This window comes from Hippocampus zosterae, chromosome 5 (genome assembly GCF_025434085.1).
Source record: "Hippocampus zosterae strain Florida chromosome 5, ASM2543408v3, whole genome shotgun sequence".
Lineage (NCBI taxonomy): Eukaryota > Metazoa > Chordata > Actinopteri > Syngnathiformes > Syngnathidae > Hippocampus > Hippocampus zosterae.
In genome coordinates this window covers 24,738,875-24,754,273 of record NC_067455.1, presented here as the reverse complement: position 1 = coordinate 24,754,273, position 15,399 = coordinate 24,738,875, and the positions used below count along the sequence as shown (strand labels likewise).

Here is a 15,399-nt window from a genome sequence, read left to right as displayed (position 1 = left end):
CCACCACCTTACCAGCCTTCCGCAGGAACTAGCTGATGAGCCGCCCGGAGGGCGGGGAACCAGCTAGTTCATATCTAAATTAGTAGGATATATGTTGTAAAATATCATTAGATGTACTTCTCTTACTTTATTTGTTACAAACATTTTAAAAAGGAACAAGCCACGTTTTACGTCAATCTATTTTTATGAATTGAGAGTTCCAGAAAATGTTTCCCACAAGGCGTTATTTTGTATGGAAACTTTTTTTTCTGTTGTCGTTGTTATTTGGCTAAAACGTGAGTTTTTTAATCTTTATTGAACAAGTCATAATACAATTCTCAGCAAACAGAAAACAAAACGAACGTACTATTTTGTATGGAAACGTTCAGATTCCGGAAATGTCTTTTGTGACGTGTATTCCTGCACCAACAGGATGTCCGTCTTAAAACTAGGGTCCCCCTTTTCCTCGTGTAGCGGCTTGTCGGTAGTTTCCAAGTAAGAGCTCTCGACTATTTTACCGTTGTAATGGCTTCGACTGGTGGCACCTTGGACTCTCCTGTGAAGCAGATCCAGATTGATGGTTTGGTAAGTGTCACTGAATGATTTTGGTTCGCTATTTTAGGACAAATTTGTTCGAAACGGCCGGTACCACTACCAGATGCGAAGCTGTTGCAAGCACAATCGTGGCGGCTAGTTGCTAATGAAGCGTGCCTTCTTGACCGTTACCGTGAGCTATAAACGTCGTGATCGGTCAAGGTGTCATTTATGTAGAGTGTGGTTACAACCCACCACTGACGTAAAAAGAGCCCACGCTTGTTTTTGTCACCGACTCGTGCGTTGGAGGCGTTGTCGTCGTGGATTTGGATTCGCTCTTCGTTGTTGATGATGAATTTTTCACATTTAAAGAAATCGAAATCGATTGTTGCATCTGGAAAGACGCAAAATGTGTCCTGCTGTCTAGGTACGAGGACAGTCGAAAACGCGTGATTAAAAAAAAGAAGCTGAACATAGCTTCGTGTTAAAAAAACTACCACGAATCGTTATCGACATTCACATGCATGTCTGTGGCCCGCTTAAAGCTCTGACAATGTCAAAACAATCGCCACAGTGTCTTGGATTTTACGGGCATTAAGCGTTTCCCTCACCATACAAACTCCCAGTAGAGAAAAGGCCGAACGTGGCTTAATGTTAGAAAACAACCCCCGATTTCCACCCAAATTCATGTGCACGTCTCTCTACCCATGCCCACATCAATGTCCGACAATATCAAAAGGATCACACCCATTTTTGAGACTTTATGGACATTACAGTCTTCCTCTCCATATGTCTGAGCTCAATGTCATTTAATGAGGAAAACATAATATCCCAAATACTAAGGGGATTGTTTTAGATATTTTCAGAGATCACTGTGGGCATAGGGAGAGATATGCACATGAATTTTGGTGGCAATTGGCTGCAGACTTTAACCCATGTTAATTTGACTCCCTATAGTGAACATCTCTCAGGAGGTAAAAACTTGATGCGCAAAATAGTTTGGCTATTGTTTTGGTATTTTCAGATGATTTAAGTGGGTGTTGGTGGTGTAGTGCATGTAAATGTGGGTGATGATTCGTCATAGTTTAACATTAAGCCACGTTAAGCTTTTTACATGCACATTAAACATTATAGATTCTACCGAAATACACAATCTTGCTAAGCTGCCCAGAAACGTATGAAGTCTCTGATAAACCTGCTCTGAGGGTTATGGTTAGGGTTAGGCAGGTTATGCCTACAACAGCCTATTTTCAGTGACAAAACAAAATGAAAACCTAGTGAAAAGAGACAGAAGGGGCTAACGCAAGGCAGGCGCAATGCACAGCCCATTACTCACGGAAACATAAACGATTCCCGGCAGCCGACACATCATGCGAAAATAACCAATCCACAGAAAACACACTGTAATCATGGTAAAATAACCAACATGCGACAGGCCAAAAATTCCTCTCTCCGGCGATTGACAACAATCAGAGCCATTAATGGCAAAATTACGCTTACAGAAACATTTTCTGAATTAAATGATGGGGAATGCTTCCAATTGTTATTTTTCACTCGGAACAGATTAGCACGTTTGCCTCAAAGTTCTGAGGCTTGCAGTGGAATTTGTATCTTCTTCCCGTGTGTGTATGTGTTGCATACTTTTTATTAAAACACATCCGATCCAATCTATGAGCACAAACAATATATATCCTCAGCTTCACTTTGCGCGGCCTAGTGGCATGGGCTGGTGAGCATCTGTTTTCGCCTTACCGGAACTACAACTTCTTGTCTAAGGATCATTTGAAATGTACCATATTTTCATGACCATAACGCACACTTAAAAGTCTTCAATTTTGCCAAAATGGACAGGATGCCTAATAATGGGGGTCCCCTTTTGTATGTACAGGACTTGCATTTTCAGAATGCAAAAAAAAAATGTAGCTGTAGATTACAGCTACACTAATTAAAAATGGGGATTATTAGGCAGGATTGCAATTTACCCGCCGATAGAGACACACCATCAACCTGGTTGTTTATTTGTGCCATGAGTGCAACAAGTGAATAAATTCCTTGTTGCACTCCATTCCTCGAGTTCATGAGGGCTGCCTGACTCCACTTGTGCAGTCGTTGGGAGTAAACGAGATGCAGTTTGAAAGCAGGCAGCGCGAAAGCAAGCAGGAATTAGTGACCGGTGTTCACTGTTTGGAACACACTAGCTGACTGACTGATTTATCTTAAATAACATTTACCGGTACAGAGAAGAGGTGAGCTGTCACAAGGACTGCTCTGTATTGCTACACTAGATACTGTAGATCAGGGGTGCCCATTAGGTAGATCCTGATCTACCGGTAGATCTAAGACAGGTCCCAAGTAGATCCGAGGCGTGTCGAAGAAAAAAAACAACCATTTGTGTATTTTTGTACACGTTAGTAATATATTTTTTGTGTTAATATACACTGCACCCTGATCATCTTATCAGTCTCATTTTCACTAAATCTTTTTTTTAAATAAAATAAAGCAGGTAAATCTTACATTTACGGTGGCGTGTAATTACGTCACCGGAAGTTGTTGGCGCTCAGCAGTTTGCAATTGCAGCTTGTGTTCAGAGCTGTTGTGCTCTCTTTTATCGTCATGATTCTCATTCAGAGTTAGCTTCGTGTACAATTCACTGAGAGCACGAGCAAAGAATAGGAATCTAGGAGGGCAGAGGGAAGCACTTTAAAACGGTACGTGTGAGCTACAGGCTGCAAAAGGGCGTCGCATGCCTCCGTTTCAGGCTGTTTTACATCATGGCGTGTGCACATGTGTGTGCGCGTGCGCATGCTCGCGCCGTTAAGGGTAGAACCCGGGAGGTTAGTTAATCGAAAAGTAGATTTCGATCCAAAAAGTTTGGGCACCCCTGCTGTAGATGTTACCTGCTGCACCAAAAACTTAAGTTAAATGTTACCCTGCCATCATAAACCACCCACAGCCTTCTGTACTTTTCTTGTCGCAGGAGAATTTTGGACATGATCCAAATTTCTTTGCAATAAGAAAAATCACAAAAACTGTCTGCAAACCTTTGGTGAAGATTTGTGACTGTGACCAAACACTGCTGAAATCTGAGCACCACATTCACAATAAAAAATGGCAATTTTTTTTATTGGCAACATTATTTTTCCCGGTTGACGTCATACACCGTCATCATCAGGTCACAGTTGCAGTGCATGTGTGCGTGCGTGCGTGCGTATGTATATGCGGGTGAGATAGGGCTGCCGTGAGATAGGGCTGCCGTGAGTCGGGGCTAAATGTTGCCTGCATCAGCTTAATTTGTCCTCTTTCATCCTTTTTTCCCCATTTCACTCTTTAAAACAACAACAACTTAGCTCAGCGGGATAGGGGCTTAATGGAGCAAGCAAATCTACTTTCCCGCATGGGATGAATGAAGTATCTGTCTGTGTCAGTCTATCTTTCATTATCAGTTTCTGTCTGTATATGTGAGTGTTGCCTTCAGGGACAGTTCGGAAACAGCCTACCTTATGCAATGAAGTAATCGTTTCACATGACCTTCAATAACCAAGATAGCATTTACCATTAGCCACAGAAATAACACAACCACCCGTCACCAGATTGACTAGCGATGATCAACCTTTTTTGTCGTCTGTCTGAGGATCCCTTCCTCTTCTCTCTGTATAGTTGCATGGCAAACAAAAAGCAAGCAAGACATTTCGTCTGTGGCCTGAATCTTGCATGTCACTAAATCAAATAAATAAAGGAAACGACTAGAACATGGATCGGCAAACGACGACCCGCGGGCCAGATCCGGCCCGTTGGGCTTTTTAATCCGGCCCGCCGAAGATTGGTTCAGAATACAGTACAAGGTTTGATGTGAATTCCCGCAATTTATTTCATTTTTACTTGCAGTGACTGGCTTTCAACACCAGGTGGCGCTGTGACTTTATTTTTGCGGTGCCGAGAGAGAGAGAGAGAGAGAGAGAGAGAGAGAGAGAGAGAGATTTCCAATTCAGTAATCGCTCTCCTTCTACTGGTTGGTTCGCAAGCCATCTGCAGCAATGTCAAAGAAAAGAAAAGTCGACAGTGAGTGTCGGGTGTCTAAGAAGGAAGGCCTAAATACTTTTTTACAGAAGTCCCATCCAAGGCTGTATGTCGTATATGCCAAGAAACTCTTGCGGTTTTAAAAGAATGCAACATCAGCCGTCACTTTTCCACTAAACATGCAAATTACGCCAGCAACCTTTCAACACAAGAACGTACAGTCACTGCTGACGGGTTACTAGCAAGTTTGCAGGGTCAACCAAACTTACTCGATCAACTTCCATCCAAGAAGCAAGCACGATGACAAGTTTTTTACTGGCATTCAAACTAGCAAGAGCCACCAAGCCTTTCTCACGTCAGTGACTCGCCGGATTGAAGTAATTGACGAACACTTAACGAGCAAGCTAAGCCAAAAAGCGGAGAGATTTTCATTATATTCTTTGGCACTGGACGAAAGCAACGATGGTAAGGACACTGCTAAAATCTTAATTTTTATCAGAGGGATTAATGAGAAGTTCGAGATTACGGAGGAGTTTTTGGATATGGAATCCCTGAAAGGAAAAACACGAGGAGAGGATTTATTTAACAGCGGTCATACAGGGGCACAAATTACCTTGGAGAACGCTCACCAACGTTACCACAGACGGATCACCGAATCTGACAGGAAAAAAAATCGGGATGCTGAAGAGAGTTCAGGACAGGGTGAAAGAGGACAACCCTGAGCAGGAGGTAATTTTCCTACACCGCATAATTCACCAGGAAGCACTGTGTAAATCCGTGCTGCAGCTTGACCACATCGTGAAGCCAGTCATGAAATTTGTCAATTTTATTTGAGCGAGGGGACTTCACCATCGTCAATTTATTCAATTCCTTGAAGAAGCTGACACACGGATTTATTGTACCATTCTAATATCCGCTGGTTAAGTTGGGGAAAGTATGTCAACGTGTGTGCGAGCTCAGACGGGAGATTATTTCATTTTTAGAGCAATTTGATAACGGTGACAAGTTTCCTGAGCTGAATGACACAGATTGGCTTTGTAATTTTGCTTTTCCCGTGGACATACTGACACATATAAACTAACTGAATATGAAGCTCCAAGGGAAAACCAGTTTGTGCATGAAATGCAAGCAAACGTCAAAGCCTTCAAAAGCAAGCTGATTTTATTTTCGAAGCAAATGTCAGCCAAGTCATTTGCTCATTTCCCCACACTGGCTACGTTAAAGGAGGCCCCACAACATGTGAAAAAATACAGAAAATCACTGGATGACCTGCATGAGGAATTCTGCCGTCGCTTTTGTGATTTTGGAATAATTGACAGGGCACATCAGCTGGTGCCACAGGAGTTGCAGTTGGAACTGATAGATCTCCAATGTGACATGATGTTAAAGGACAAGTTCCACTTCCTGAAACTGGATATGTTTTATGCTTTGTTAAGTGCAGCCAAATTTCCAAACATCCAGACTTTGGCATGGAGAATGATGGTGTTGTTTGGCTCGACATATGTGTGTGAACAGACTTTTAGTGTGATGAACACCAACAAAGCACCCCACAGATCCCGGATGAGTGATGAACACCTCAGATCTGTTCTGAGAATTGCGACATGATTCCAACCAGACTGCTCCCATTAAAAAGTATGTTAATACTTTAATGCTTTTGTTCTGTTGATGTTTAATATGTTCTGATATGTTAATAAATCTATCTTGTGCTGACCCGGCCAGTCTATCAAATTTTAAAAGTCAATGTGGCCCCTGAGCCAAAAAGTTTGTCCCCCTTTGGGCTTATAAGCAAGTGGTCACCCTACGCTGAGCTCCAGCCAGCAAGACCCCTGCTTGCTATGAGGCTAGGTCTCAGTGCTAATATGCTCAGCTGTTTTAGCTCAACTGTCTTGCTCAAGAAATTGTTTTAAACCAAGCGGAGTCCTAGAAGTGTTGAACATTGTTTTGTCATGTTGTATCATATTTTATTGTACCGGCTTTTCACGACCATTCGGCGCACCGTAAGGTTGGGCGCAGTCTCATTTATGGGTGCTATTTCTGTATTTTACACATGGACAAAACGCGCTGTATTATTGGCCGCAGTTTTAAAGTGGTAAAACATACGCCAGCTTAAACATACGGCATGCATGCGCGCACGCTAAAAACACGTTAGCTTGAAGCATACGGTAGTATGCCAAGACATACAGATACAAGCTAAAAACACGTTTTTAAAAAGGCAACGGAAGCAACACTGAGTTCCGTTGTATTTTATTTAGCCATCGTACAATATACTCGCGTTTTTCGATCAATCATCACCCAGGAATCCATCAAAGTCCTCATCCTCTGTATCGGAATTGAACAATTGTGCAAGTACCGGTAATCCATCAAAAACGCCGTGTTCCCTCTCGTTGTCAGAGTCACTCTCATTGCCATGTGGCTCCACAGAAATGATGCCGGCTTTGCCAAAAACTTGAACAATAGTGCAAGCAGACACGTTCGTCCAAGCAGCCACAATCCATTCGCAAATTGTGCCGTAACTGGTCCAGCACTGTCTCTTACTCTTTGTAAAGTTGTGTTTGCCATCGATTATCCATTGTTCCCATGCCGTTCGCAACTTTACGTTGAACGCCCGGTTGATGCCGATGTCCAGCGGTTGGAGTTCTTTTGTCAAGCCTCCGGGAATAACGGCAAGCTCAAGAGTTCATTTGCTTGACCTGGTTTTTCACCGCTGCCGTGAGATGGGCATGCATGCCAAAAGCATAACCGATGGCTTGAAGTTTGAACTGAGCTTCATAGGCGTGTCTCTTTGTAGAATTTATTTTTGGGGGTTGTTAGAAACCACAACCGAAGTTGTTTTGCAACAATGCACATATCCACACTCTATACAGGTGTTGGTACAGTGCACTCCGCTTAATAGAACACCATTGGGCCGAAGCGCTTCTGTTCTACTAAGCGGGGTTTCTATTAACCGGAGACACTTTATTAGGTACACCTTCAGACACGTCGACGACCAAGTTATGCACGCAGAAAAACCCCTGCTGACGAGTTAGAAGAGATATTTCGACTGTGGACGTCCATATCTTTAATCAAACAACAAAACAACAACTTTAATCAACTTCAGTCAAACATCTCAAATCACGAGAAAAATTTCGTTACTTTTGTCTGGAAACAGGAGTCCGTAATTTTGCGGTTGACTTCCCTCTCAATGTGCTGGATAAGAGGGAAGTCCTGGAAACCGCGGGCGTACCTTCTGAGAATCCGGCAATGCATCGTATCGTCTGAGTATGTCCTTCTTATCCGCAGGTGATAGCCCTCGTCTCTTGAATGAAGTTGAAGCCATTGTGACGTGCGTGTGTCTATGTGTGGAGTGACGCGTGCTACCTGTTGCTGTATACGGCTAGAACTACCGAGTTTTCTCGCGATAGTGGTACAGTATCGCGATAGCTACACTTCGTCTCTCTCTCGTCTCTTGAATGAAGTTGAAGCCATTGTGACGTGCGTGTGTCTATGTGTGGAGTGACGCGTGCTACCTGTTACTGTATACGGCTAGAACTACCGCGTTTTCTCGCGATAGTGGTACAGTATCGCGATAGCTACACTTCGAAAACCACTAGTTTACAATGTTCATTGCTTACGGCCTGTTCTATTAAGCGGAGATCTGTTCTACTAAGCGGAGTATCTTTATAGGAAATTGCATTAGGCAAATCGGTTCCAGAGCCTTTTGCTCTATTAAGCGGATTACTCTATTAACCGGTGTTCTATTAAGCGGAGTGCACTGTACCTGCTTGGAGCGTCCCTTTAGCGTCCACTTACACGCCCACCCTTCACTCATTGGCGGACTTCTTCGCCGCATGCCTGTCCTCACTCACGTCTGCCTTTGCTCTCTCTCTCCACATAATATATATATATATATATATATATAGATATACACACACACACGCCCACCCTTCACCGGTTGGCCGACTTCTTTGCTGCATGCCTGTCCAGTCACTTCCGCCTTTTCTCTATATAAACCGCGTGTCGTCTGTCAGTCAGGTTTTGGAACTCAGCGCATACACAAGACGCTCCGTATCACAAGGCGTCCTGTCCATAATGGTGCCTTATAGTCTTGAAAATACGGTAATTAAAATGAGTGTAAGAGGATGTTTTTAATTGCTGATTAGGTTGATGCTTACCATAATCGCGAATGGCTACCCCTTACGCCAGCATATACATTACATGTATTACTTGCTGTCGGTACTTTACGCTCTTGGATGCTAAGGGAAGAGAGCTCAGTTCTTGTATTGATGTAGAAAGTCCAATGCCTTTCGAAATATCTGGATTGTATGGCAGACACAAGGATACAGCAATGAAATGATATATCATTATATCCTAAGTAGACGGTTCTGAAATTTATGAAGCACTCGTAGCAACTTGCTTGTAACATTGCGGAAGCTAAAAAGCCGTACAAAGATGGAAGTTCGTCAAAATATCCAAAAGAGAGCTAGTGAGGGGAGGGAATGGGGGCAGTTTACGTGCGCCCATATGTAAAGTAGCTTTGGGGCAGTCAAGCAAAACTTTAGTGTTGAGAAATGTTTGAAAGCTATGACCAAAATTTATACACAGTTTGCTTCGTTTGTCCACTTGAATCTGTAAAAATATAAAAATGATCAGCTTAATATATTGTGGAGGTGGTATTTTTCCTTACAGGAGTTCACATTTAATGTCAGCAAAATCCAAAATATCGCGCTGATAGTTTTTATATTTTCACAGATTGAAGTAGATTGTCTGTTTGACTCCGATGAAAGTGGAAACATAACGGAATTGAACGTAAGCAACAGACCTAAACGTTTCCCTTTTTTGACCGCAAAAACCGAAAGTATGTGAATGAGAAAACTTTCAGTAGGAATTTAGCGCTATAAAAATGCTGTACCCGTGCACAGAGAGCCAAGCTCGGACTCTCCATCTTCCGGTAGCTTTTATTGTAGCGTACGTTTTGCCCCTCGGCTAGTCAACCTGGCTGTGGCCTCCCCTTTTTAATGGGGCCTTCTTCATACGGTTTTGTTCACCAATGGTGCCCTAGATTACTGGCTGTGATCTGTCAGATTTTAAAATGTTTCAAAAAGTCTGCGTCCACTGCGATTGGCTGGCAACTGATCCAGGGTGTCCCCCGCCTACTGCCCGAAGACGGCTGGGATAGGCTCCAGCACCCCCCGCGACCCTAGTGAGGATTAAGCGGTTCAGAAAATGGATGGATGGATGGATGGATGGATGGATGAAGTAGACATGAATATGGCTGTGCATATGAATTTGGGGGACAATTGGTCACTGTTTTCTGACACCAAGTGACAGCCGAATTTGTCAAAGCAAGCCTGGAGACAGTATTGCAATGATTGCCTATTCCCTTTAATGACAAATAGTTAGGCTAATGTGTGGGGAAAAAAAGCGAACCTCGTCTACAAATAATGTGCATCATTATGATGTGCTGAATGTAGTCATCAAAAATGCATGAAGTCACTCCTGAGTTTTTCCAGGAGGAAGAAATGTGTTAGGTCTGTAAAATCGAGGTTGTCCTCACATCAGTGCCACTGTTCGGCCCAATCACCGATCCCCTTTAAGAAATAGTTCGTTGAATAACCCTGTTAAAGTGTGTTGCTGTAGTACCGCTATTTGAACAGCCGAGGACAAACTAGCTTCATTTCCATGTGCGTCCATGCATTAACCCACTGCCCCAGCACACACACAGAAACACACACACGCCCTTCAGCCCCCACTGCAGTGGACACAAAGCAGCTCATTTACTCTGTGTGCCTCAACACAGGACTTGACTTAGCCAACTACTGCCTTCCTTTTATCTTGCTAATTAAAGTTGCCCGGGAGTCTTGGGACACAAATTTCATATCTAAATATTTCACCTCATTGTGCATTCTGTTGCACTCCTGAGATATTCCAAACTTATTCTCGCATTCTCGCCAAGCAAACGTTTTAATCATATTTAGTTAAATTTAAACAATCTAATCTTCATGGGAGCGATAGCGCTGAAGCAAAGGTTTCAGTTTCAGGTAGCGATTAGGACAAAAAAAAAAAGCCTGAGTGCAGTAATGCAGTCTAACACTTGCTCTTGTGTTGCGTTATGTGATCTGCCTGTCAGAGGTGGAGCTGCAGGGGTTTCCTCAGATGGCAAACCCATTGCTGTGTTGTAGCTTTAATTTGAAGCCTGTCAGCAGACTCGCTGCCACATAAGTGGCAAGCTGCTCGATGAGGGCTTCTATCACACTCCCGCTGAGATTAAACAATTGCTGTATATTCTGAATATCCCCTTTTCTGACTTGGGATGCGTGGTATTAACAAGTTCTGAGTTCAGGAGAACCCAGAACTCTGTTTGCAAATGAGATTTAAAGTATGAAACAAATCGCATTAGCACAGGGTTGCAATGTTGGCTGCAGTGCAATAAAACATTTCCAGATGAAATCATTATGATTCTTACCATCACATTTTGCTTTTCAAACCGACAAGAGTCTTTTGCAACCATATGGAAAACCTAACTGAAAGTCCGCGATTTTGAATTTACTTTGGAATTTTTTGCCTCTTCTGGAGGTCATATTTCAACACACTCCTCTTGGACAGTTTGGCCGATGATCGTCAAACTTTGGGTCTTTCATCTAAAGAAGTTTGAAATGAAAAGTTGTTCAAAACCTTTTGTTTTGTCACATGCTGTTACCTTGGCGATGAGCTGCTGGCAAAGAAAGTATTTTTTTGAGGGTCGAAACCTGGCCGAAAACTCACGGAACTTGACACAGGTGTCAGATATGACATAAAAATAAATATTTCTTGTGTGCTTATCAAAAAATGGGTCCATAGCGTGCCGTACCAATTTTTAATGAAGCATTTCGGGTTCTACACTTCACCTAAATCTGTGAAAATTGGGATGCATGTTTACCAGCCCAAGGCCTATTAAAAAATATTTTGATGGTGTATAACTCATTCTATAACTTGTTCTATAACTCGGTGGTGGCCTCGGCCATCCATTATGGCATTGTCTGCTGGTCAGGCAGCATCTCAGCCCGGGACAGAAAGAGACTGGAGCGACTGGTCAGGAAGGCCAGTTCTGTCCTGGGTTGCTCCCTTGACACTCTGGAGGAGGTGGGCAACAGAAGGATGCTAACTAAGCTAAAAGCTATGATGGCCAGTCCCTCCCACCCACTCCAGCCCGCCCTGACAGCACTTGGTAGCTCCTTCAGCCAGAGACTTACACCCGCGCTGCAAGAAGGAGAGATACCGACGCTCGTTCCTACCGACTGCTGTCAGGCTGATGAATAAAAAATAACAATAATAATAATAATTAAATGATGTGAAGGAAAATCGTAAATAGTACTGCGATTTATCCATTTTGTGTTCATATTGCATTTAATTGAAAGATGTTTGTTGTTTTTTTCTCTTTCTTCTTTCTTCTTTCTACATACATTCTTGCTGCTGGAGGCTGTAAATTTCCCCAGTGTGGGACGAATAAAGGATCTCTTATCTTATGCTAAACCGAGCAGTTGTTTTTCCTGGCTCAAATTGGCAGAGGTGGTATCATCCTGACTATGTGCCCATGACGTGCATGTATTCTGTAAATTCAACGGACTCACTTTCTTTTCATGGAAAAATACTTAAGCGTTCCAATAACAATATGACTATTAACATGTTAAAACACTCATTTATTACAACTTTCATAGAAGAATGATGCTCTTAAAGCTTGCGTGGTGGGGCCACTTTTGTTTGAGACAATCAGATTATTTTGAAGCAGCCTTCAAGTGCAAGCAGTCTGTGTCCAAGCGGTCCGTGTCCACCTGTGCTGCAACGGTACGCTGCAATGTCCTCCACTGAAAAAAAAAAAAACAACAACCAAATAACGGTGATTTTCAACAGTATGCCAGGACACGTAAGTGTGCTGTGAGAGCTCTTATGGTGTGCCACGGGAACTTGCCTTATTTTCATGACTATAAGGCGCCATTAAAAGTCTTTTCTCCAAAATGGACAGGACGCCTTATAATGCGTCTAGTGTATGCGCCGAGTTCCAAAGCCTGAGTGAGAGCCCCTCTGGTCGACATGCTGTTTATATAGAGAAAAGGCGGAGTGAGTGACGACAGGCATGTGGAAGTCTGCCTATGAGTGAAGGGTGGTCGTGTAAGAGGACGCTAAAGGCACACCCCTAGCAGGTACCTGTCACGTGAGTACATTGTAAAATTATTAAATAAAGTACACCCGAACTCAGTTTTGCTTCCGTTGCCTTTTTAAAAATGTGTTTTTAGCGTGCGTGCATGCATGCCATATGTTTAAGCTGACGTATGTTTTACCATGCCTGGCTGCGGACAATAATACAGTGCGTTTTGTGTATGTGTCAAATACAGATATAGCACCCCTTACTGAGACTGCGCCCAACAATACGGCGCGCCGAATGTTCGTGATCCAAAACGCAAAGCACTCCGTGCGTGAGTGAAACAGTGCATGAGGGGGAGATTGACAATAGTCCGTGAATCTGCATAATTACTTTGAGTCGCAGTATTGACTTTATTTAATCCCACCTGAAACATGAAGCATAAAGTGGACATTTATGGCCAGAGTAGTAATTCACCCACACAGACGGTTCATTTATTATGCGCGGCAATGAAACGACCTCATCTTTAGTAGCTATCTCTGGAGATATTTATACCTCCTCTCGCATCGCTCCTGCGTAGATATGAGATGGCAAAAAGATGAGCCCTTATTCGCTGGACCTCATTTGCCTATGTTCACGCTACGTTGGGGACGTCTTCTCTTCTGCACATGCTGGTCGTTTTTTGAGGAGAGTAGGGTGGCATATGGTTCACACACCAGACAGACTGAGGTTGCATGAATTAATATGTAACTATTTTTTTTTTTTCCGGATTTCACCCCAAAATCCAAATTACGCATTGAGACCTGTAGTGTTAACCAAGCCTATTATACAGCTTGAATTCTTTAAGGTATGTACAAATTGATGATGAAGACAATTAAGATGCTGGTACAGCCAACCTTAATTAAACTTTGCTGCTTTTACCAGCATTCCTGACATGTTTATAAATGATGGAACAACATAAATAGAAAGCGATACTGTGGCCTTAAAATTTGTGGCCGTAAATGGTCAGTGCATTTCAAAACATACACTCTAAAGAATTGCACTAATACCGTGAAACTATGAATACACAGAGTGAACAGAGTTTACTCTTTTTGGGCACTAGGGCCCTTTTTATAACTAGAAGGTAGTGTAATCAAATGACTAAGGAAAATGCAATGTGCGAAAAAACATTGCAGATGCAACGATAATGGCAATATCGCAAAACTAAAATTGCCACAATGTTGTCTCTTGTAAACAATAGTAAAATCGCTATGTGTGAAATAGGCCATGTTATATTCCATTTGAGCATTTCCACCACCCTCTGGTGTGCAGTTTTTTTGCAAGTGACGTTTACCGTATTTTCACGACTATTCGACGCACCGTACGGTTGGGCGCAGTCTCATTAATGGGTGACATTTCTGTATTTTACACATAGACAGACCGCACTGTACCAATGGGCGCAGTTTTACAGTGGTAAAACATACGCTAGCTTAAACATACGGCATGCATGCGCGCACGCTAACACGTTAGCTTGAAGCATACGGTAGCATGCCAAGACAAACAGATACAAGCTAAAAACACGTTTTTAAAAAGGCAACGAAAGCAGAACTGAGTTCGGGTGTATTTTATTTAGCCATCGTACAATGTTCTCACGTTTTTCGATCAATCATCACCCAGAAATCCATCAAAGTCCTCATCCTCTGTATCAGAAGCAGAGTGTACTGCACATCCCAGTTGTCTTTGAACGCATCACATGCTAGTGTGAGTTGCTACGCATTGCCGAGCGGAAAGGAGCAGCAACAGCAAAGTCAACATTTTTCTCGTGTGAAGCTTTCCCACATTTGAAAGTAAAGAACAGAGCGAAACATGGTGGCAGCGCGCGTGTGTGCAGAAAGAATTGAACAATTGTGCAAGTACCGTAATCCATCAAAAACGCAGCGTTCCCTCTCGTTGTTGGGTATTGTGGCGTAACTCACCCAGCGCTGCCTCTCACTCTTTGTAAAGTTGTTTGCCATCGATCATCCATTGTTCCCATGCCGTTCGCAACTTTACTTTGAACGCCCGGTTGATGCCAATGTCCAGCGGTTGGAGTTCTTTAGTCAAGCCTCCGGGAATAACGGCAAGCTCAGCGTTCATTTGCTTGACTTGGTTTTTCACCGCTGCTGTGAGATGGGCATGCATGCCAAAAGCATAACCGGTGGCTTTAAGTTTGAACTGAGCTTCGTATGCGTGTCTTTTTGTCGAATTTATTTTCAGGGGTTCTTAGAAACCAAAACCGGAGTTGTTGTTTTGCAACAATGCACATTGCCACACTCTATACAGGTGTTGGTACCTGCTTGTGGTACCTTTAGCGTCCACTTACACGCCCACCCTTCACCATTGGCGGACTGCTCCCCAGCTTGCCTGTCCTCTCTCTCTCTCTCTCTCTCTCTCTCTCTCTCTCTCTCTCGCTATCTCTCTCTCTCTCTCTTTCTCCCCCCCCCCCATATGTGTGTGTGTGTGTGTGTATATATACACGCCCACCCTTCCCTGATTGGCCGACTTCTTTCCCGCATGCCTGGCCACAGTCACTTCCGCCTTTTCTCTATATAAACAGCGTGTCGGCTGTCAGACAGATTTTGGAACGCAGCGCATACAAAGGACGCTCCGCACCATAAGGCGCCCTGTCCATTTTGGAGAAAATCTAAGACTTTTAATGGCGCCTTATATTCGTGAAAATACGGTAATTTGAATCCGGTATGTCTTGGCCACTTACATTTAAGACCCAACCAAATTGCAACATGATGATTGTGACT

The 15,399-nt window shown here is 43.2% G+C and overlaps 1 protein-coding gene across 1 annotated transcript in view; it reads left to right on the top strand.

The window, feature by feature from the left end:
* Positions 1-387: 387 nt before the first annotated feature.
* The window catches only part of LOC127600326 (eukaryotic translation initiation factor 3 subunit H), a 109,288-nt gene continuing 94,276 nt past the window's right edge, over positions 388-15,399 (top strand). The window contains exon 1 of the mRNA XM_052064823.1: positions 388-564. Within this exon, the coding sequence (XP_051920783.1) occupies positions 505-564 (60 nt within the window). The 5' untranslated portion in view covers positions 388-504. The remainder of the gene's footprint in view (positions 565-15,399) is intronic.